The 23,350-nt window shown below is 47.9% G+C and overlaps 1 gene segment (V, D, J or C); it reads left to right on the plus strand.

The window, feature by feature from the left end:
- Positions 1-4,781: 4,781 nt before the first annotated feature.
- LOC136322486 (immunoglobulin lambda variable 5-39-like) lies at positions 4,782-5,306 on the plus strand. The segment is given in 3 exon segments: positions 4,782-4,827; positions 4,942-5,039; positions 5,094-5,306. Coding segments are annotated over 3 exon segments (357 nt in total).
- The last annotated feature ends 18,044 nt before the right edge of the window (positions 5,307-23,350 follow it).

Raw genomic sequence — 23,350 nt, forward strand, 5'->3', positions numbered from 1 at the left:
CAGATGAGGGAGGCTGCAATGTCTGGGATCCTATACTCCAGTCAGTGACTCAGGAGTTTGGATTGAGAGAGCAAGGGCAGACTGAGAGAAGTTTGAAAACTAACAAATCACAGCTGGTCCTTGCTTGTTATCAGTTTCTTGGAATTAACTCGCAATACCAGCAAGAAGAATGAGTAAGAGTAATGTGATAGTCAAGGACAGACCCTCCAGCCTCCTTTCTTACCCCCTGCCCTCCCAGAGACATCAAAGTCACCTGGGTCTGCAAACAAAGAAGTCATAAATATCAGGCATTTGTCACATGAAAGCTAAAACTATAAAGCTATATAAAATGTAAAAAATCCAACTTCAGGGAGCTTGTGTCTTTGATGGTACCATCCCTACTGGCTACAAATAAATTTTTTTTCCTCCTTGTCTGGGTGTCTTATCCTCTATTTGTGGCTAATTTCTGCTACACCCTCAGTAATGAGACTGAATGGGGTGGTACAAGGCTGACTGAGTCTGCACTTTGGCGTCCCCTGCTGGTGACTCAGGGGAAGAGAGAGAGCACAACCTTGAACTCCACCTGCATTAATAGCATTGAACATTGAACAAGTGGTGGGGATCAGAGGACACTGCAGGTGTCCCATCCCTTCCTTGCTGCCAGTGAGGCCAAAGAGCCCACGAGGGAGCTGAATGCCCACCCTGACTGAGCACAGCATGTCTCCTCAGCCCTGTGACTCCCTATGAGGTCAGAGGGTCCAGCAAGGGGTTTGTGTCACACTCCCACTTGATGGGAACCAGCTGGCGACAGTCACTGGCCCATGGTCCCCAGGAAGTTGTCAGCAGCACAGGGCCATGGAGTCAGAGATCCACCCTTGCAGGGCTAGTGGGAGCTGAACACACACCCCTGACCTTCTGCTGCAGCTCAGCATGTGGCCGGCCTGATCAAAGGAAGAGTAGATGAGACCCAGAGGCTCCTTATATAACCTTCCTATGTCCGAGACCCAGTAAAGCTTAGAACTCGTTATATCAATAACCACAAAGTTAAAAACCTAAACAAGAAATAAGAATCTACTGTGATGACTCAGATGAGGAAATACTGTCAGATATTATTCAGCAAGAATCCTAAAATCTGCATGAAGAGCAGCTACAAGCATCCTTGGCATTGATAAAGAAGAAGAGAAACTTGAAATTTAAATAGAAGCCATGAAACAAAACAAATGGAAATTATTGAAATAAAAACACAAGTGAATAAAAAGAAAAACAACTCTTTTCAGGAAATCAGGAGTAGGTCAAACTGCTTTGTTTATTTATTTATTTGGGAGAGAAGGACCAACATCATTACTTTGCATAGTTCCCACCACCATGATATTCCTAGAGAACATCACTAGGGGGCGCTGTGGATCTTCTCAGGGGAGGAGGCCTGAACCCAACTCAAATGGTTCCAATTGAATGAGCGCTGTGTCCATGCACATGGCCTGAATAGTATGACATCAGGTGCTTCCTCTCAAGGGACAGACTCAGAGCTCACAACCACTGCAGCCTTTTCCTCAGAGGGAAGCTGAGAACTGTGCTGAGGATGTGGAAGTGGATGGTGTTGTGAGCTCATATTTGCATAATGCTCCAGCAAACATACCTTTTACCCAGGGGGCTGAGGAGATAAAGGGACACCACGAAGACCGGCACCATCATGAGGCCTGGGGAACTAGGAGTCTCCACCATGACCTGGACTCCTCTCCTCCTCCTTCCACTCCTCGCTCTCTGCCCAGGTCCATGGACATTTCAGAGACCAGCCCTTGGAGAGGTCCCTCTGCCTTCATTCTTCATTCCTGATTCTGTCTGTTTTTATTTCAGGGAGCAGTTCTCAGGCTTTGGTGACTCAGAAGCCCTCTGTAACCATGTCCCCAGGAGGGACAGTCACTCTCACCTGCAGCTCCAGCACTGGAGAGGTCACTAGCAGTCTCTATCCATACTGGTTCCAGCAGGAGTCAGGCCAAGCTCCGAAGACACTGATTTATGATACAAGCAATAAGCTCTCCTGGACCCCTGCCCGGTTCTCAGGCTCAATCAATGAGGGCAAAGCTGCTCTGACTCTCTCAGGGGCTCTGGCCGAGGATGAGGCCACATATTACTGTGCTCTGTGGTACAGCAGCCGTTTCCACAGTGACAGATGCAGGTGGGGAAGTGAGACAAAACCCTGGCTCAGTGCACCCTCTGCTCTAATGTCCTGTCTCCTGTTCACAGAGGCTGCATCTTGCTAGTGTGGGCTCAGAGGTCCGTGCTCTGAGGCCCCAGAGGAGGGAATCAAATCAATTTTTCTAAGCTATAAAATGTTCTAACCATCATTTTATGAAAACAAAGTGATCTTAAAAACAAGATGAATTGAATCAACAATTCCACTAATGAACAAGAGCAGCAGAAGGAAATGTTATACACACATGGACACACACGCAACACTGTCACATCTGAATTTAGCGTGACCAGCATTTAGTAACAAGACAAAAACTAAATAATATAATGTAAAAGCCAGCAGAAACAGAGCCAATTTCAAATGGAGTCAGGGCCTCCACCCCAGAGGGATTTCCCTGCTCATCCTCCTTCACAAACATCTGCAGGATTTGAGGACAATATAACCTTTGGGCTGCGACAAAGTGAGTGTCTGTTCCAAACAACTGTCTGGAAAGCTGACAGGAGAACCAAAATCCTGCCTACAGGCCTGAAAATTACAGTCAGTCTTTAGCCCTGTTCAGCTAAAGAATAACTTAGCTTATTTTCTCCCATGGAAATCCCTTCCTTGGCTTCTTACCACCAATAGGAACACTTCTCTTCTTCTCATGTGATTACTTCCCTCCCCGTCCTCCTAAAACCACTGCCTTCGCCCCATCCTTGGCCAAACTTTGGCTTTCTGCCTCAGAGTATGCCCCGGGATTGCAATGATTTTTATATTAAATAAATATTGTTGCCTCTCACTTTGGCTTTTAATTTTCAAGTTATCAATAGTAATATCAGAGAGCTATGATTTTATCTGTAGAGATAAATGCTATAAGTTGTGGACCATGATGGTGTACATTCTCACTGGAGGACAGAGCAAGAGTACTAATAAATCCAAGGGCAGCCCCACTGCCTCATGAGACACCATCATGAGAAGTTCACCTTCAGGAAACCATCCTGCTCAAGGGGACTTGTAGCTGCTCTAACACATTGGGGTTGACTTCCTGGGGGTCTCCTGTCATGTATTCTCCACCCATTTTGAGACAAGGGGACAGCTACAGCAACAGCCCACATCTTTAGATGGATTTGGGTTCTGAGCATACGGACATAAGGAACAGACTTCTGGTACCCCCAGCAGGAAGACACCTGGACCAGGTGCTGTCCCCAGGGGAGGGGCATGTGTTATGGGAGGAGGAAGAAGAGGACAGTTGGCAGGTGTCTAGTCTGAGAGCAGCTCCAGCAGCAGAGCCTGTGTTTCCTCCCATGGACATTGTCTTGCAGTCCGGCCTCCCTCAGGCACACAGACCAGACACATTGCTAGAGGAGCTCCTCCCGGGAGCTCTATCAGACACTGGTGGGTCTAAACACAGCAAGAGATGGAGTCTAGCAGATGCTGTAGACCCTGCCACCATCCTTCTTTCAAAGCTGGCCAAGCCCTGCCCACTGACTGGCTAAGAGTTGTCATCTAATAGGTCTAAGCTGGCACTATAACCAGGATTGCAATTGGATAAGGAGTTTCTCATGGTTACTTGTAAAACGAGTGGTAGAGACTTGGGGTAGGAGAGTGACAAGCACTGAACCAGAGGGAAGCTCTGTGGTCCAGGGTCCAGGTGTGTTTCAGCACCAGGTGCTCGTCACAGGCACAGACGGAGAGAGGAGGCAGGGGACAGGGTCCAATGCTGACAGGCCAGGGAGACCTTGCATGAGATGTTCAAGATTTTCACTTAGTCATTGTAAAGGGGGCTACATGGGAGATTTATAATCAGAGAGGGGCATCTTCAGATGTGCATATTAGAAATACAACTCTGATAATCATGCAAAGAATGAAATGTAGGGAGGACAAACAACAGACAACACCAGACGGAGGGGTCTGCGTGGTCCCGGGGAGTGTGAATGACAGCCTGCACTTGGCCACCTTGAGTGGTACAGGGAGGTGTGGAGAATGGGGACAAACTGTGAACAGAACAATGAGGCTGACAGTGTCATCAAAATATGCAAGGCGTGTGTATTTCAGCAGTCAGGACTGAGACATAGGTGGGGACGCCACCCTGGAGTGAGGGACTCTACAGTAGTTATGGGCAGTGTATCAGTGTTAGATAATAGACATTTGAAAAGAGTCAGACACCTGCTGTGCTTCAGATTCCAGCTGAACTCTCAGGGCTTTGGGCCATGAGGAGATGTGTTTCTGAAACATCCTGGGTGGAATGGGATATTGCTGTGGTCTCGACACAGCTGCTCAGTGAGGACCATTCAATCAAAGGAGCCTGAGTCTGAACTGGGGGCTACACACTATGCTCACTGATGGAGACTCAGCAGCTGTGACCACTCTGGCCCAGCAGAGTCCCCTGTGCAGGGACATTTGTGTTGTTTCATCAGGTGCTTCCTCCCAGGGCTCTCCCAAGGGGTGAAACAAATGTCCACCCTCCTCAGTGTGGAGTGTGAGCTGAGCTCAGCCCCAGGGCTCAGGGAGGGGCTGGTGGTCACTGAGGGACACACATTTGCATGGAAAGCCCCTCCTCTGGCAGAGGGGGGAGAAGAAAAGGAGGCCTGGGGCAGCCCAGCCCCACTGTGGGCTCAGGGCTGTGAGCACCATGGCCTGGACCCCTCTCCTCCTCGTGCTCCTCTTTCACTGTGCAGGTAGGGTCAGAATTTGGGGACCAGATCTCGATTTCAAGCTTTTCTCAGCCTTGTAGATATAACCTGAAAAATTTAACCAGGTCTCAGCCTTATCACCCACTTTTGTGTTTGCAGGTTCCCTGTCCCAGCCTGTGCTGACTCAGCCGCCCTCCCTCTCTGCATCTCCTGGAGCATCAGCCAGACTCACCTGCACCCTGAGCAGTGGCTTCAGTGTTGGTGGGTACTAGATATTCTGGTACCAGCAGAAGCCAGGGATTTCTCCCCAGTATCTCCTGTACTACAAGTCAGACTCAGATAAGCACCAGGGCTCCAGGGTCCCCAGCTACTTCTCTGGATCCAAAGACACCTTGGCCAATGCGGGGCTCCTGCTCATCTCTGGGCTCCAGCCTGAGGATGAGGTGGACTATTACTCTGTTATCGGGCATAATAACGCTTTGCACAGTGACACCGAAGATGGGGAAGAGGGGCAAAAACCTTAACCTACTAGAGTCTTGGTTCATGACAAATTCCCATTTTAAATTACTTGTATATACCAGTATATTTGCAAGAACCATCTGATTTATAATGGGTCTATCCTCAATTTTCTAGCCTATGTTTCTGAAAACTCAGGAAAAGAGTGTAAAACCAAATGAAGTTATGATAGAAATCTTGCCTGTTTTCCGTGTGTAATAACCCCAGAGCCTATAGAACAGCCCTTTTGAAATAATGAGAGACTTTTGAGCTTTTTTCTTGGTCAAACCCGCTACCATCCCACAAATAGACAATTTTTTACAGTGTGGACTCTGCTCTTCCAGGGGTCCGAGCAGCAGCTGTCCCACACTCACCAGCCTCCAGAGCTCAGGACCGGCTGTGGGGCAGTGTCCCTGGGCCAAGGCACAAAACATGAGATGCGGGTAAAGACTCGGGCCCAGGAGGAACCCCAGGAGCAGAGCTGGTCTGTCAACCTCGCTGGGTCCCTGCGTCTTCAGTTGTGAAGTCAGGGAGAGGGGGAACCAAAAGGGGAAATGTGGGGCCTGAGGCCAGGAAATCCCTTTTGGGGTCACAGGGTGGTGGAGAATGCTCCACAGTTGCTGGAGAAATGCTGAGCCTGCTCCAGAGAATGTGGGCATGTGGAAAGGGGTCCATGATGAGATGGTCTTACAGCTGGTATCTCTCAGGACGATGGGGACTCCTGTCAGTGGCTTTCCTGAGCTCACAGGCACTGACTGTGACCCCATCTCCTGTCATATCCAGTTGAATCTTTACATCTCTCCAAGGTGTGGGCTGGGCTGTGGGCCATCAGGAGCAGGAACTCCCCAGTCTGTACCTGAGCCACTTGCTGTGAGAAGCTTTTTATGAGCCCAAGTCAAAGATCCCCTTCTGCACAGGAAGCAGCAGCTCTATTTGTCCCCAGGGCTCCCAGGCAGATCACTTACCTTGTGATCAAGCACAGAGGGGATTGACCCTCAGGGGTTCAGCCTGTTCTCTGGCTCCTGGTTTGTGCACAGGCCTCCCTGACCCCCTCTGGGCTGCAGCCCAATCAGGAGGCAGATTATCACTGCCACATATCTAAGTACACCCTGGTGCTATTAAGAATTCCCAATATATGGGGAAGTAAGGTAAACTCTGTCCAGTTCTACCTGGTGACCCATCACTGCCCTGTTCCTGTGACCAACACCAGATCAAGTTTGATAGTTTTATGTATAGCCAACTTCTGTTATCACTTGGCTATAAATCAGGAGACCTGGGCCTGGCCTGTGGTGGCACAGTGGATGAAGCGTCGACCTGGAACAGTGAGGTCACTGGTTCAAAACCCTGCTTGCTTGGTCAAGGTACATATGAGAGTTGATGCCTCCTGCTCCTCTAACCTTCTCTCTCTCTCTCTCTCTCTCTGTCTCACGCTTTCTTCTCTCTAAAATGAATAAATAAAATATTTTTAAATATCAAGAGACCTGTTGTTCTCACTTTGGTTTATTATTAGAGTCAACAAAATATCTTCACTTCTTCCTAGTCTCCCTAATGCAAACAGAATCACCATGTAACCACTTTCTGAAATATTCTCCAGAGACATTTGTTAGAATGAGAAGGAAAGCAGGACCCAGCAACTGAGACCTGTTTCCCTGGGGCACCTGCTCCCAGGTGAGCACCAGGAGACCACACGGTGTAGGAAATACTTTACTATTTGTCAGTGCCACACCTGAGATGAAGTTTCCACAATAATTGAAATTGACTTTGGTCAGTTTCTACTATTTTTATTTCAAAACACATTACCTTTATTAAAATCACTAAACTACTCTTCTTCAAAAAGTAAAAATAAGGCCCTGGCCGGTTGGCTCTATGGTAGAGCGTCAACCTGGTATACAGGAGTCCCGGGTTCAAATCTTGGCCAGGGCACATAGGGGAAGCACCCATCTGCTTCTCCACCCCTCCCCCTCTCCTCTCTGTCTCTCTTTTTCCCTCCTGCAGCCAAGGCTCCATTGGAGCAAAGTTGGCCCGGGCACTGAGGATGGCTCCATGGCCTCTGCCTCAGGTGCTAGAATGGCTCTGGTTGCAAGAGAGCAATGTCCCAGATGGGCAGAGCATCACCCCCTGGTGGGCATGCCAGGTGGATCCCAGTCGGGCGGATGTGGGAGTCTGTCTGACTGCCTCCCCATTTCCAGCGTCAGAAAAATACAAAAAAAAAAAAAAAAAAATAAGATTTATTTTAAACCCACTATGATATTAACATTGAATGTAAAATTACCACCTACTGAAAAATTGGCCTTTTTGTATAATGTAAATGTTGTCTAATGAATTGAGAAATCAGTTCTGTTTAATCCCATGTTTGTAATTTCCTATTTTCAGTAGTTATCAGTGTAGTTTTAAACCTCCAGACTCAAGTTATCTTGTTGGTTAATTTTATCAAACTTTTTATTTATTTATTTTATTTTTCTGAAGCTGGAAACGGGGAGAGACTGTCAGACAGACTCCCGCATGCGCCCGACCGGGATCCACCCGGCACGCCCACTAGGAGGCGACGCTCTGCCCACCAGGGGATGATGCTCTGCCCCTCCGGGGCATTGCTTTGTTGCGACCAGAGCCACTGTAGCGCCTGGGGCAGAGGCCATGGAGCCATCCCCAGCGCCCGGGCCATCTTTGCTCCAATGGAGCCTTGGCTGCAGAAGGGGAAGAGAGAGACAGAGAGGAAGGAGAGGGGGAGGGGTGAAGAAGCAGATGGGCGCCTCTCCTGTGTGCCCTGGCCGGGAATCGAACCCGGGACTTCTGCACGCCAGGCTGACGCTCTACCACTGAGCCAACTGGCCAGGGCATCAAATTTTTTTTTTTTAACAAAGTGAGAGGTGGGGAGGCAGAAACAGACTCCCGCATGCGCCCCAACTGGGATCCCCTTGGCAAGCTCCCTACCAAGCAATGCTCTGCTGTCAGGGCGGCTGCTCTGGTGCTTGGCAACCGAGTTATTTTGGCACCTGAGTTGAGACTGTAGAGCCATCCTCAACACCAGGGGACAACTTTGTTTGAACCATTCAAGCAATGGCTACGGGAGTGGGAGAGATAGAAAGAGAGAGAAGCAAAAGGCTAGGGTGGAGAAGCAGATAATAATTTCTCCTGTGTGTCCTGACTGAGAATTGAACCCAGGACTTCCACACGCCAGGCCAACCCTCTACCATTGAGCCAACCAGCCAGGGTTCTCAAACAGTTAAATAGGAAATATTCTACAGCAAACTTTTAAAGAAAAGAGAGTAGGAAGGAACAGTTTTCAACATATTCCATAGAGATTGCTCTGAGCTGAGACTGGCCGCTCTGTGACTGGACCAATCTTTTTGCAGGTTCTCTATCCTCTCAGCTTCCTCGTGTCCTCTGCCACTCATTCCAGCACACCTCTGGGTTCTGCAGAGAGAGGCCTTCTGGGTGGTGAGGGCTCCGTGTGGGACCCATGAGAGACAGGCAGGGGGGTTTATTCTCTCTGCCATAGATGACCTCCCTCTCCAACTCTTTCCTGGGTCACCTTCTCTACCTCTCCAGTGGAACCCAAAACCTTGAATTATTGTTCTTCAGTGCAATTGAACTATTTCTCCCCAAATAATGCACCTGTTATTCTCAGAGGACATGGAAGAACTCTGAACATCACCTGAGATTCCATGAGGGATCCCTTGGCCCTTTGGTCAAATTCCCCAGGAAGGGCCCTGCCCTGGTGCACACTCAGCTCCGCCCTTCCTGAGAATACGTTCCTTATTCCCATCTCACCTTGTGGAGGGTGTGGCCCTGTGGCCAACAGTGCCAGACTGTGGGCGACTCACTCTCCTTCCTCTTGGGCAGTTGAGTAAATTGTGTCCTCGCTGATTTTTTAGTTTCCTGGCTCTCTGATGTCCTCATCACCCCATGAGGTCCTGGGTCTACCTCTCTCATCACATGGCTGGGAACTCCTGTCACCTACAATTTTTCTCTATAGGATCTTGGCCCAGTCTGATGCATATAGTAGCTGATAGACAATGAAGACCTAGAATGCATTTCCAAGGAGGACATGGGCTGCTAGGAATGTCTGTTCTAAAAATAAAAATCAGCTTGTTGTCAGATTTTTCTGTGGGAACTCAGCAGACAGAGCTTTGAGATGTCTCCACCATGTACTGGAGTCTTTCTGTTTTAGTTCCTTAGATACTGAGCCTTTGTAAGACTTCTGGAAAGGAGTATCTGTGGTCAGACAAAATCTGACCTCCCAATTTCACAAGGAGCAGGTCTTGTGACACCAGATTTACAACCTTCTGTGTCTCGTGTTGGTCCCTAGGGCAGAAGCTTCCCTCGTCTGCACTGGGAGCCTCTGCAGTGTGGGGATTCTGGCCCTGGGACAGAAGCCCTGTGAATGTGATGCATGCAGCACAAGTGAACGCCAGGTTATGAAATCGGATGCTTCAGGTCTCTTAACATGCTCTTCCACCCTGAGAAGAGGCCGAGGTCACCTCTCACTCCTCTTGTTGCCCTCATCATGCCTCTGTCACCAATTGTCACCAATACTTGTCACAGGGAGATCACTGCCATCCATCTGAAGCAGCACCAGACTATCTAAGGCCATATCTTCCATTTGCATCTTCAAGAATGTCTACTTGAGTGTTTCCCTCAAAGCTGAGACATACGTATAGATTTCTTTTGTTCAATCTTATTGTCTAATACTTACAGAATGGTGTGAATATTAATGGAGGTAAAGGCCACCATAGCCTGTTCCTGGTATTTGTGGAAATGCTCCTTCCCATTTGATTACCTAAGATGCTGCATTTAGTACGAAGTTATGTATGTGTGTGAGAGACTGGTTATTACCATATTATAAATGCGTATATTTGTATATTATATTGCTTTAAAAGATGTGGCGTTAAATCTGTTCAAAGTCTTTTTCTGCCTCAATCAAGGCAAAAAGATCATATTTATTACTATATTAATATGTTGTGTTATATTAATAATATTTCCTACTATGAAATAAAACTTTTAGAATTTGAATAAATTACACATTTTAAAGTGTTTAAATTATTTACCTGGTACTGGGCTATCCATTAATATTTTTAACTCTTGAGGTAATCTTAAATATTATTTTCTGTAATTTTTATATGTAAGGTATGTTATCAGCATCATAAAAAAGTCACAGCATCCTACTTACTTTTAAATATTATAGAAAATATAAAGAATTTACATTTGAACTATCGAATCTCTGAAGGATTGGTAGAGGTTTCTTCTGAAAATGGCTGCATTTCTGCTATTCAGTGTAGTTGTTTTATTACAGTTTTTATTTCTCTACAAAGTTGCTCTTTTTAATTTCTTTATTTCTTCTACAACCAATATTGTGTCTTCCAAGGAAAGTATATATTTATCTATTTTAACTAGAAGTTCACTCTATATTTTTATGCGTTTTTCATCCATTTTTACATGTATGACGAGGAGGGAGCACTGTTGATTTGCTCTGTGATCTCTATGTCACTGCTCAGTGAGAACAATTCACTCAGATATACTTGGGTCTCAAGGCTGGGCCCTGTGCTCACTGATGGAGACACAGCAGAAGTGTCCTCTCTGTCCCAGCAGAGTCCTCTGAGCAGGGACCTTTGTGTGGTCTCAGCAGGTGCTTCCTCCCAGGGCTTCCTAGAGAGTGAAGTCACCCTCCATTCTCCTCAGTGTGGGGTGAGAGCTGAGCTCAGCACCAGGGCTCAGGGAGGGGCTGGGTGGTCACTGAGGGACACACATTTGCATGGACAGCCCCTCCTCTGGCAGAGGGGGGAGAAGAAAAGGAGGCCTGGGGCAGCCCAGCCCCACTGTGGGCTCAGGGCTGTGAGCACCATGGCCTGGACCCCTCTCCTCCTCGTGCTCCTCTCTCACTGCACAGGTAGGGACAGGTTCAGGGGACACTGGACATCCTGAGAATATTTATTGGGCCCTGACCCCTCACACACTGGTGACTGTGTTTGCAGGTTCCCTGTCCCAGCCTGTGCTGACTCAGCCGCCCTCCCTCTCTGTATCTCCTGGAGCATCAGCCAGACTCACCTGCACCCTGAGCAGTGGCTTCAGTGTTAGCGACTATGGTATAAACTGGCTCCAGCAGAGGCCAGGGAGCCCTCCCCGGTACCTTCTGTGGTTCAATTAAGACTCAGATAAGGATCAGGGCTCAGGGGTCCCCAGCCGCTTCTCTGGACCCAAAAACACCTAGGCCAATGTGGGGCTCCTACTCATCTCTGGGCTCCAGCTTGAGGACGAGGCAGACTATTACTGTGAGACCTGGCACAGTGGTGTTATTCACAGTGATACACACAGATGGGGAAGTGGGACATAAACCTCAGCCTCCCCAGAGTCTTAGTTCCCAGTATAATTTACACATTGAAATTATTTTGAAATGTTCATTTTTAATAAACTAACTCATGGTTTATGTGGAGTCTGCTCCCATTTTTTACCATGTTTCTGAATTCTCAGTATAACAAGATCAATACGAATGAAAAGTTATTTATTAAGACACTGAAACCTTGCCTGTTAGCTATGTGTAATAAAACTAGAGCATGAGGGACTGCTGTGTTTCTCTTGAAACAAGAAAACAGCATTTGAAAAAAATTTTCCACAACTCGGGAAGCATCCCTGCAGGTGGATCTTCTTCCACAGCCAGGACTTTTCCCTGTGAGAGGTCAGAGCAGGGACCTCCACTTCCTCCCGAGTGCCTGAGAACAGGCAGCAGAAGAGCTCTGAGTACCAGGACGAGGCACCAAGATGTGAGGTCCCGGGTGGCGACCCCAGCCTGAGAGGACTTCCAGCTCAGAGCTGGTGTGGCCTTTGCTGGGCACCTAAGCCTGCTGTTCAATCAGGACAGAGGGGGTTACCAAGAGGGAAATTTGTCGCCTGAGGCCAAAAAATCTTTTTGAGGGTCTAGATGGGGTGAAAATGCTCCACTGTTCCTGGGGAAATGTGTAGCTCACTCTGAGGGAAGGGGTGAGGTGGGTCCATGGAACAGGTGCTCATACAGCCGACAGCACTCAGGCTCATGGGGACTCCTGAGAGGGACCTTCTTGAGCCCCGAGGCCCTGACTGTGTCCTGTTCTCTCACCCCTCAGGACCTTTCCAATAATCTGGGTTGATGGTGGACTGTCGGACACCAGGAACAGGGACGCCCCAGTGTCTGTAACTCTCCCTGTGAAGCTCTTGATGAGCCAGGATCTGAGATCACTTTATCCTGAGCATGGAGCAGCAAACACAGTGAGCACCCAGCCAGCGTAACCCCCTTACCTGTGACCAAGGACAAAGGTGTCTGAGAGTCAGGGGTCCAGCCCTCTTCTCTGACTCCTGGTTGTGCACATGGCCTCTCTGACCTACTGACCTCCTTTGACCTCTAGCCTGATGAGGAGGCTGACTATCACTGTCACTTAGATAAATACCACCCCATGCACAAAGAACACCTGTGCCAAGAGAACCTTAAGTGATAAAAATAGCCCTCCTCTCCCCAAAGACCCATCGTATTCCATGTCATGGATTGTGACCATCACCCACTGGTCATGAGATAGCTTCTGCTGTCACCAGGGCTATTATACTAAGTGGCCTTATGTTCTAGCCTTGGTCTGTCTTCAGTGGTCAGTAAAAGATTTACTTTTATTACTGGCATTCCAATTCAAAAAGAATCACTTTGTACTGAGATACAAAATATCCCTCAGAGCTGCTGGGCAGGTGACAAGAAATGCACAAGTCTGGCATCTGTGCCCTGGGAGACTCGGGGGCCCTCTCCCACCTCCCTGCATGGCCCTGCTCCCGGCCTGGGCTTGATGCCAGTCCCCTGCCCCCTCACCACTCAGGGAAGCTGCTTTCTCTGCTTCCCAGGGGTTGTCCTCTGAGGACCCCTGATCTCCAGGTTCTGGAGGACCGTCCCTGTGAGGACATGGCTCTCAGACCTGTCACCTGCTCACTTCCTCCACTGTAACCACATGACCTGTCATACCTTTCCTTCTGTGGTTCTTTGTTTGGTGTGAGAATGAGTAAACATCTATGTTTGGAGGTATAAATTTATAAATCCAACCCCCATGAAAACCACCAAACTCTTAAAAAATGAACTTTATCAGGGTTAATTTGGATTCAGATACAACAGGGAAGGAGCAGTTTTAGGTCAGAAATGAAGAATTAAGCTCTGAAAAGAGATGAGATGTGCTTTTATGGCAATGTTCAGGAAAATCACAAAACTAGACAAAATATACCTTATATTTATCAAATATGTGTGTGTGTTTGTGTGTGTGTGTGAGTGTGTGCACAAGTGTGGGCAAGTGTGACTTAACATTTGTGAGTATATGAAACATAGAGCTTAGATTTCTATTCTTATTTATTAATATTGTATTGTTTATCTGTAGTACAACTGTAAATGTACCTTTGTCTATTCCTGTGTATATGCATTTCCAGGTTGAGTTTAAACATAAATGAGAACACACTGAATAAATCAACAAAAGATCTTTCTTAGCCCTGCCCGGTTTGCTCAGTGGTAGAGTGTCAGCCTGGCGTGCAGGAGTCCCAGGTTTGATTCCCGGTCAGGGCACACAGGAGAAGTGCTTATCTGCTTCTCCTCCCCTTCCCCTCTCCTTCCAGCAGGGGGCGCTGGTGGACTGTGTCTGAGAGCTCTGGGTTCAGAGCCAGGCCCAGTGGGAAAATTTTCTAAGGGCTCTTGCACACTTGGGCAGGCAGTGTCCTCACTGAAGTGTGACTTCCCTGCACCTGTGGACCTGGAAAGGCGCATGAGCAGTCGGCTCTGACTCACACACTTACCTCATATCTCAGCCCCCTCCCTTCATGGATTCAATTTTCCAGGCCTGATTTACAGCTCAAAATAGATAGAAAATCACACAACACTTTAACTTTCCATTAAATACCTAATTATACTGAAAATGGAATAAAATATATATTAATATTAAAGGGTAAAACATGTTTTGAAAAGTTTGTTTAGATATCATCCAAAGAACTCAAGTGTGTACAATATAAAATTTAATATGAATATTACATTCTTACATTATTAAATTACTACCACTTAAAGGAGTCTGTATTGTACTTATTAATTTAATATGAAGGGTATTTTTGCAATCTGTGTATTTTTACCAATTATTGAGGGATGGTATATTATATTTTAATAAATATAAATAATCTTTATAATACAGCTCCAGTCCCCGATAGCGGGGAACGCCTGCCCACTGAGCAGATCTGAGCAGTCTCATCACTGAGGACTATGTACACCTGGGAGTCAGCACCTGAGAATGTGCTCAACACAGTGTCATTGGGTATTATGAGTTTAAACAAGAGATGCCACTAGTCTCATTAGAATGGCTAACACTCAGTACACGGATGACAGTAAATGCTACCCAGGATGTGGGCAGCAGGAACTCTAACTCATGCTGCTGAGAGTGCAAAATAACGTGACTGTATTTGTAGACCCTATGTCAGTTTCTTATAAAGCTAAACACACTTTTATATGATACAATATAGACATCACATTGCTGGGTGTTTACTTATCAGTTATTTGTGCCCAAACAAACAGATGCACCAAAACTTGTAGCTTCTGGCCCTGGCCGGTTGGCTCAGGGGTAGAGCGTTGGCCTGGCATGCGGGGGACCTGGGTTCGATTCCTGGCCAGGGCACATAGGAGAAGCGCCCATTTGCTTCTCCACCCCCACCTCCTTCCTCTCTGTCTCTCTCTTCCCCTCCCGCAGCCAAGGCTCCATTGGAGCAAAGATGGCCCGGGCGCTGGGGATGGCTCCTTGGCCTCTGCCCCAGGCGCTAGAGTAGCTCTGGTCGCAACAGAGCGATGCCCCGGAGGGCGTGCCAGGTGGATCCCGGTCGGGCGCATGCGGGAGTCTGTCTGACTGTCTCTCCCCGTTTCCAGCTTCAGAAAAAAAAAACAAAAAAAAACCTTGTAGCTTCTTTATTCACGTTTCTTATAACTTAAAAAAGCAATTGCTATGTCCTTCAATAAGTGAATGAGTTATCAAATTCTTGTCCATTTATACAATGGAATATGATTGGAAATATAAATAATAGTTATCAGGACACAGAAAAACATGAAGGAATGTAACACACGCATCCTATTAAGTGAAATGAGCCAATCTGAGAAGACTGGAAACATGAGGGGGCCCAATGAGGACCAGGAGCCCTGAGACCCAGCTGTTGCCTGAGGCGGCCATACCTCCTACATCCGCCCGAAGAAGCGCGTGCCCCCAGTTCCTGAGCTGTAAGTCCCCTCCCTGCCTCTGCAGGTTCCCTGTGTCATCCTTGGGCTGAAGCCCTACCACTCCTCTAGTTTCCTGTTATCAGCTGGACCCCGGCTCTGTAAAAGGAGCCTAAGGAAAAGGAAGATTGCACAGCCTCCAGAAAGAGGAAGATTTGCATAGACTCCCCCCTCTGTGTCAGGGGGACATATAAGAAGTGTAAAGGCTCAGGCCTGGCTGTGGGTCAGGAAGCAGAGTCTGGGGCGTCTGCACCATGGATTGGGCTCCACTCCTCCTCGCCCTCCTGGCTCACTGTACAGGTGGAGCCTGAGGGAATTCTGGGAGGGCACCTGTTTGTCACCTGGAAGGATGAACTCTCCCCACTCCCTGGGAAAGGGGTCTGTTCTGTCCTCCCTGATCTCTGTGTTGCTCCCTCCTTGCAGGGTTCTGGGCCTAGTTTGTGCTGACTCAGCCCCTCTCTGTGTCGGGGTCTCCCAGACAGAAGGTCACCATCTCCTGTACCCGCAGCAGCGGCAACATTGGAAACTACTATGTGTACTGGTACCAGCAGCGCCCAGGCGGTGGCCCCACCACCGTGATCTATGAATTTAACCAGAGACCCTCCGGGGTTCCAGATCGGTTCTCCGGGTCCACCGACAGCTCCTCCAACACCGCCTCCCTGAACATCTCTGGGCTGCAGCCCAAGGACGAGGCCGACTACTACTGTCAGTCTAGTGATAGCAGCTATAATCACACAGTGCTCCAGACTCAAAGAGAAGTGAGACCAAAACTCCCCAGAGCCTCCCTGTCCTGGGTCTGCCCTCACCGTCTGCACCACAGAGAGGAGTTCCTTTCTGTCTCCTGCTGGAAAGTTTGTGTTGAGATTGTCGGTTTCTGTGTCCTGGTTTTTTTTTGTTTTTTTTTTTTTTCAGATTTCCCCCATGTCTTGATTATTGTTTGTTTCCATTGTAATCACTTCATGGAGGTGATTTAGTTCAAAACAGGGTTTCTGAGCCTCTGCATGTCTGACATTGGAGATCTAGTCATCGCCTGTGGAGAGGGGTCTTCTGTACACGTTGGACATAGAAACATCCTTTAGGCTCCATGACTATATTGCTAGTAGTTCCCTGTTCTCTAAGTAATGACCCTCAAAAACACCTTCAGACATTTCCAAATGTCCCCTGAGGAAGCCTAATTATTCCAGTATGAGAACCACTTGGTTAAAAGGACATGCTCTCAGCTATTGGGACACATTTGACTTTCAGTCCTGTTTAGGCCATTCAGCTGGACGGAGACTAGATGTGTCATCTCTCTGTCTTTCCATGTTCCTGTCTGTTAGACAGGACAGTTACACACACTCACATGAGGTCAGAGAGCCTGTGGCCCAGTCACATGGAATCTCCTCTTAACCAGAGAGCAGAGTACAATTTTTGGCCAGACTATGGGTGCCGTTAATATATTGAAATTTTAAACAATGCACATGAAATTCTAGCATATCTATCTTCATATATTATCTTTTGGTGTATTTATCTTTTTTAAGGGTGTTTTTAAAATGTATTTATCAATTTTAGAGAGAAGATGGAAGAAAGACAGAGAAACAGAAACATTTAACTTTTCCTGTGTGTGTACTGACCCGGGATCAAACACATGAACTTTGCATAATGGGACGACACTCTAAGCCCCTGAGCTATCCAGTCAGGGCTGGAGAAGTTTTCAAGCGTGAGACACAGGATGAATAAACTCATGATAGTTCTTGTACTCTTGGTGTCTCTATTTTTCCATGGGTCTGAAAAGAACAGGCTGCTGTTTAAATTTACCCTCTTCTCCCATTTCTTTGAAGGTCAAAGATACACTTAGGCTCCGAGAAACATAATGCAAATCCCTCCTCTTTGGAAGTGTTCCCTAGGCTACACATTGTGAAGAAACGTCATAGCCTCATTCATCATACAGGGATCTTCAGTAAGTTTAAATCAAACCACAGCTGTAATATGACGTCTGATATGAACATACCCAGAGTTATTTTCACAGATTTCATGAGATGGTATTCCTCTGGAGCACATGCACTTCTTAAAACTTCAGAGGACAGAAAACACAGAATTCAAAATAGTGCATAGTCCTGAGGTCACCCCTCCTGGGCTCTTTTAACTTCTCCATAATATATGTGTATAGATACACACTATATAGACATTAACATAGCAAGTCAATGATATACTTTTAAAATTGATTTACTGTAATAATTAACAAAACAAGCCACATGTTTTTCTTTGGGATTGTCTGTCTCTCTAACCTGGAAGTTCTATGAAAAGTAGATGACAAAGAAGGGTCATATTTTGGAGGAGGCAACACTGGTCGCGGACAAACAGGAAGGAGCTGGAGAGGGAGGGAAGCCTTCATAGAACGGCTGCTCCCGGGAAGGGGGAGAGAAGGATGGGTAGGAAGAGCCTCAGAGCATAGCGCAGGTCTGGGGAAGTCTCAGGTGGGCAGGGGAGACTGAAAGTCTCCTGCGTGTGGGGTGCCCATGAAGACACTGCCTATAGCAGGAAAGGCTGGGCTTTAGGCACCTGCTGTGCCAATCATGCCTGGAGCAGCCTCAAGGCTGTGAGACTACAGGGCACCTCTGCTCCCCATTCAGAGTCTCCTGGAAGTCAGTCTGGGTGGTGCACTTCCAGGGCTGCCTTGATGGCCTGTGTTGCTGCATTCCACCCCCAGGACAGGGGCAGGGCCCTCCTCCTCTCTGCCGTCTCCTCTAATTTGTCCCTACATCCATAAAGACACTGTCCTCCCTGCACTAGCTGCAGACTTGGAGGGAAGGCTCTGTAAGACACCCACTGTGTTACTGGTTGACTCATCTGGGAGATGCCAGGAATCTGTCAGCCCAGTAGATCCTTTGGAGCCATCTGCACCCCCGCCTGTGCCCGGATCCTCCTGCTCCAGTGATCCAGGCTCTGGCCTGGCCCTTTCCATGTCAGAAGTCTGACTCACAGGAGACATTTCTATCTTATCTGGATGTCCAGGCCATGCCCAGGCCCCATGCTCTGCGGAAACCTGATGCATGTGCCATCTCCTCTCCTATCTGCCCTGGAACTGTGAACATTCCTCACCTTCTATGCCTTCTTCTGTGAAGATCTGTTTCCCTTTGTTTTTTTATGTGAGAGGCAGTGAGATAGTGAAACAGATTCCTGCACACACCCTGAGAGGCATCCACTCTGAAACCAGTCTTGTGCCGCTGCTCCAATCAATGGAGCTATTTTTAGCACCTGAGGCTGACTCTCAAACCATCTGAGCTATCCTCAGTGCCTGGCCCAATTACTGAACCAGTCGATTTACTGGCTGGAAGAGGGGAAGAGAGTAGGGAGAGAGCAATTGGAAAAGAAGCAGATGATGGCTTCTCATGTGTGCCCTGACTGGGAATCGAACCTGGGATTGTCCATACACTGGGCCAAAGCTCTATCCACTGACCCAATTTGGACAGTGCCAAGATCTGTGTCCTCTTAATAAGCCTCTGTTAACACTCAGCACACAGAGTAATCCCTTCCACTGGGCCTCCACACCAATGGGACTCAATGTTTTATTGTTTGTTTGTTTGTTGCTTTCTGTTGCTCTCTCTGTGTTCCTCAGCTCCACAGCAGTCCTTTCCTGAGTCAGGATTCACGTGTGCCCAAATCAATGAAGGTCAAACCAGACCGCACTTGCATTGTCCCCTGTAGGGATGATTCTTAACCTGTTGAAAACAGAAGAGTCAAGAACAGGCAAACGTTAGATGTTGAAATAGCTTGAAAAAAAAAGCGGTTTGCCCGGCGACCAGCAGAGGGCGCCACATGACCGTCAATAGGGATTTCTGCTAAACAGGAGCTCCCTGCTGGCAGCACTCCAGTGACTGGAGGCTGCAGGGCTGAGCCCTTTGCCGCCTACAGAGTAGCAGACATGACTCCTTTGGGCCTGGCAGAGTGTCCTCCATGTGAACCCCTGTGAGCTCCCAGTCATGGTGAAATTAGTGCAGCAGGCTGACCTCCCTGTTCAAGCGCCCTAGACCCTGTCAGTGTACTGGGGGAGGGGCAAGGGATGGGGCATATTTGCATGAGCAGTCCCTCCTCTGTGAAGCCAGCTGGGAGGGGATAAGAGGCCTAGGCAGCCCTCTCCAGCTCTGTGGACTAAGGAGCAGCTGTGAGCACCATGGCCTGGACCCCTGTGCTCCTCGTCCTCCTCTCTCACTGCACAGGTGGGGACAGCACCCAGAGACCCAGAGCACCTGCACCCTGACCCTTCTATTCACTCTGATGTGTCTGTCTGCAGGTTCCCTGTCCCAGCCTGTGCTGACTCAGCCACCCTCCCTCTCTGCCTCTCCAGGATCAACAGCGAGACTCCCCTGCACCCTGAGCAGTGACCTCAGTGTTGGTAAAAACATCTACTGGTACCAGCAGAAGCCAGTGGAGTGCTCCCTGTTTCTTTTTGTACTACTTCTCAGACTCAAGCAAGGAGCTGTGCCCGGGGTCCCCAACCGAGTCTCTGGATCCAAGGACACCTCAGCCAGTACAGCGTACTTGCTCATCTCTGGACTCTAGCCTGAAGAGGAGGTGGACTATTACTGGGTGATCGGGCACAGTGATGGTCCTCACAGTGATATCACAGGGAAGTGGGACATAAATGTCAGCCTGCTCAGAGTCTTGTTCATGACAGTTTAATAAATTGCATATACACAATCTCTACATGGAAGTATTTCTGATTCACAATGTCTACTATTATTCATTCAATGTTTCAAATCCACAGGAAAAATAAAAATAATTCAAGGTGACAGTGAAATGCTGCCTGGCTTTTCATGTGGTAAAACCAGAGACATTAAAGCATCCTTTATTGTCTTGAAACAAATAAAATGAGCTTGTTCTAGGTCATTCTCCCCAGAGCTCAGGGACCACCCCAGCAGGTGGACTATCTTCCACAGCATAGGCTGCCCATCAAGGGGTCAGGGCAGAGACTTTTCTGTCTCTCCTCAGCTCCCATGCTCAGGAATGGTCTAGGAGAACTGTGTCTCAGGGACCAGGCACTAAGATATGAGACGCTGTGTGAGGACACAGGCCCAGGAAGAATGGGAAAAGGAGAGAACCTCAGAATAGAAATAGAAGTCATAGGCCCTGGCCAGTTGGCTCAGTGGTAGAGCATCGGCCTGGCAAGCAGCAGTTCCGGTTTCGATTCCCAACCAGAGCACACAGGAGAAGCGCCCATCTGCTTCTCCACCCATACCCCTCTCCTTCCTCTCTGTCTCTCTCTTCCCCTCCCACAGCCAAGGCTCCACTGGAGCAAAGTTTGCTCGGGCACTGAGGATGGCTCTGTGGCCTCTGCCTCAGGCACTAGAATGGCTCTGATTGCATTGCGACAGAGCGACACCCCAAGATGGGCAGAGCATCACCCCCTTGTGGGCATGCCCGGTGGATCCTGGTCGGGTGTATGCGGGAGTCTGTCTGACTGCCTCCCCTTTCCTGCTCCGGAAAAATACAGAAAAAAAAAAAGAAAATGAAATCCAATAAATATGTAGAAAATAAAAGCCAATAGATGTAATTTAAAAATAAAAGTCTCTGGAAGGATCAAGAATACATAATGTTTATTTATTGTATTATTTATTTGTGTGCTAATATGTTTATAAATTGAGGAAATTTTTCACACTGACATAAATATTCTCTAGAGGATGTCATGAGGGGTCACTGTGGATTTTATAACTACAAGGCCTGAAACCAACTCAGATGGCCCTAACTAAATGGGCCCAGGGCTGATGCTCATGGCCTGAGTTAGAAGTGATAGACGGGCTTTCTGTTAAAGGGACAGCCATGCCAGCCTCCTCCTGAGAGTAAAGCTATTTGTGTAATGTGCCACCGAACACCCTTTACCAAGAAAGCTAAGGAGAAGATAAAGATTCCCCAGAGGCAAACACCAGCTTCAGCTCAAGGAATCCTGGGAAGTCTCTACCATGACCTGGACTCCTCTCCACCTCCTTCTTCACTCACTGCCCAGGTTCACAAACATTTCAGAGAGCAGTCTTATAATCGACATATCTGACTATACTTCATTCCTGACACGTTCTATTTTCATTTCATTTCATGGTCCCTCTCTCAGACTGTGGTGACTCAGGACCCCTCTCTGACTGTGTCCCCAGGAGGGACAGTCACTCTCTCGTGTGGCTCTGGCACTGGAGCATGTACCAGCAGTGTGTGGTCACACTGGTTTCAGCAGGAATCTGGCCAAGCACCCGGACATTCATTGATTTGTGATACAAACAATAAACAGTTCTGGATCCCTGACTGGTTCTCAGAGTTCCTCCTTGGCCACAGAGCTGTCATGACCATTTTAGGGGCCTATTTGTAGGACAAGGCTTGAGCACTAGTGCTGGGACTCTGTAGTAGTGATTGACACAGTCACAGAACCAGGAGAGGGACCGAGACACCACCTGCCCTTTGAAAACCTGGGCACAAACACTGTCATATGATATAAAATTACATGACCAGACAACTGAACAGCAGGGCAGCCAGAGTGTTGGCCATCCATAGATAGAAGGTATGGAGGTTGTTATTAGTACAGCCTCGTGTGACTGCATGTGTCTGAAATGTTTTATCCCAAAGATCGTTCTCCTTGGTAGTTCTACATCCCAGGATGGACAGGCATTCACAGGCGTACTCACAGCACATGTGCCATTCTCGGCTTCACTCTACCCTCCACCTTTAATCTGATATTGTGAACTGACCTCCAACTCAATATCTGAATATTTCTCTGAAGAGGTAAATATTTGTTCCAAAGAGTAAAGTCAACATTCAGCCTCATCAGTCCAGAGTGTGAGCTGAGCTCAGTACAGAGTGGCTGGAGGTCACTGAAGGACACACATTTGCATGGACAGCCCCTCCTCTGGCAGAGGGGGGAGAAGAAAAGGAGGCCTGGGGCAGCCCAGCCCCACTGTGGGCTCAGGGCTGTGAGCACCATGGCCTGGACCCCTCTCCTCCTCGTGCTCCTCTCTCACTGCTCAGGTAGGGACAGATCTGAGGAAAACTGGACATTTTCAAAACTCACTCTCCTCTTGTTCATAATCCTGATAATATTTACTTGTGTCTCTGCCCCCTCAACTATGAGTGTCTGTGTCTGCAGGTTCCCTGTCCCAGCCTGTGCTGACTCAGCCGCCCTCCCTCTCTGCATCTCCTGGAGCATCAGCCAGACTCACCTGCACACTGAGCAGTGACATCAGTGTTGGTGACTATGGTATAAACTGGCTCCAGCAGAGGCCAGGGAGCCCTCCCCGGTACCTTCTGTGGTTCAAGTCAGACTCAGATAAGATCCAGGGCCCTAGGGTCCCCAGCTGCTTCTCAGGATCCAAAGATGTCTCGGCCAATGTGGGGCTCCTGCTCATCTCTGGGCTCCAGCCTGAGGACGAGGCAGACTATTACTGTGAGACCTGGCACAGTAGTTCTCCTCATAGCGACATACACAGCTGTGAAAGTGGGACATAAACTTCAGTCTCCCCAGAGTCTTAGTGAACATTTTAAAATAATTTCTACATGTAAATTATATAGGAAACTAACTCATGGTTTATGTGAGGTCTATTCTCAATTTTTTATTCCATGTTTCTGAAATCTTAGTATAACAGGATCAATACCAACAGTAAACAATTTATTGAGACACTGAAATTTTGCCTGTTATCTATGTGTAATAAACCAGAGCATGAGAAACTGCTGTGTTTTTCTTGAAATAAGAAAACAGTATTTGAAATTTTTTTTTCACAAATCAAAAACCAACTCCACAGGTAGATTGTCCTCCGCAGCCAGGACTCTTCCCTACGAGATGTCAGAGCAGTGACCTTCCCCTCCCTCCCAAGCGCCTGTGCA

This window comes from Saccopteryx bilineata, chromosome 2 (genome assembly GCF_036850765.1).
Source record: "Saccopteryx bilineata isolate mSacBil1 chromosome 2, mSacBil1_pri_phased_curated, whole genome shotgun sequence".
Lineage (NCBI taxonomy): Eukaryota > Metazoa > Chordata > Mammalia > Chiroptera > Emballonuridae > Saccopteryx > Saccopteryx bilineata.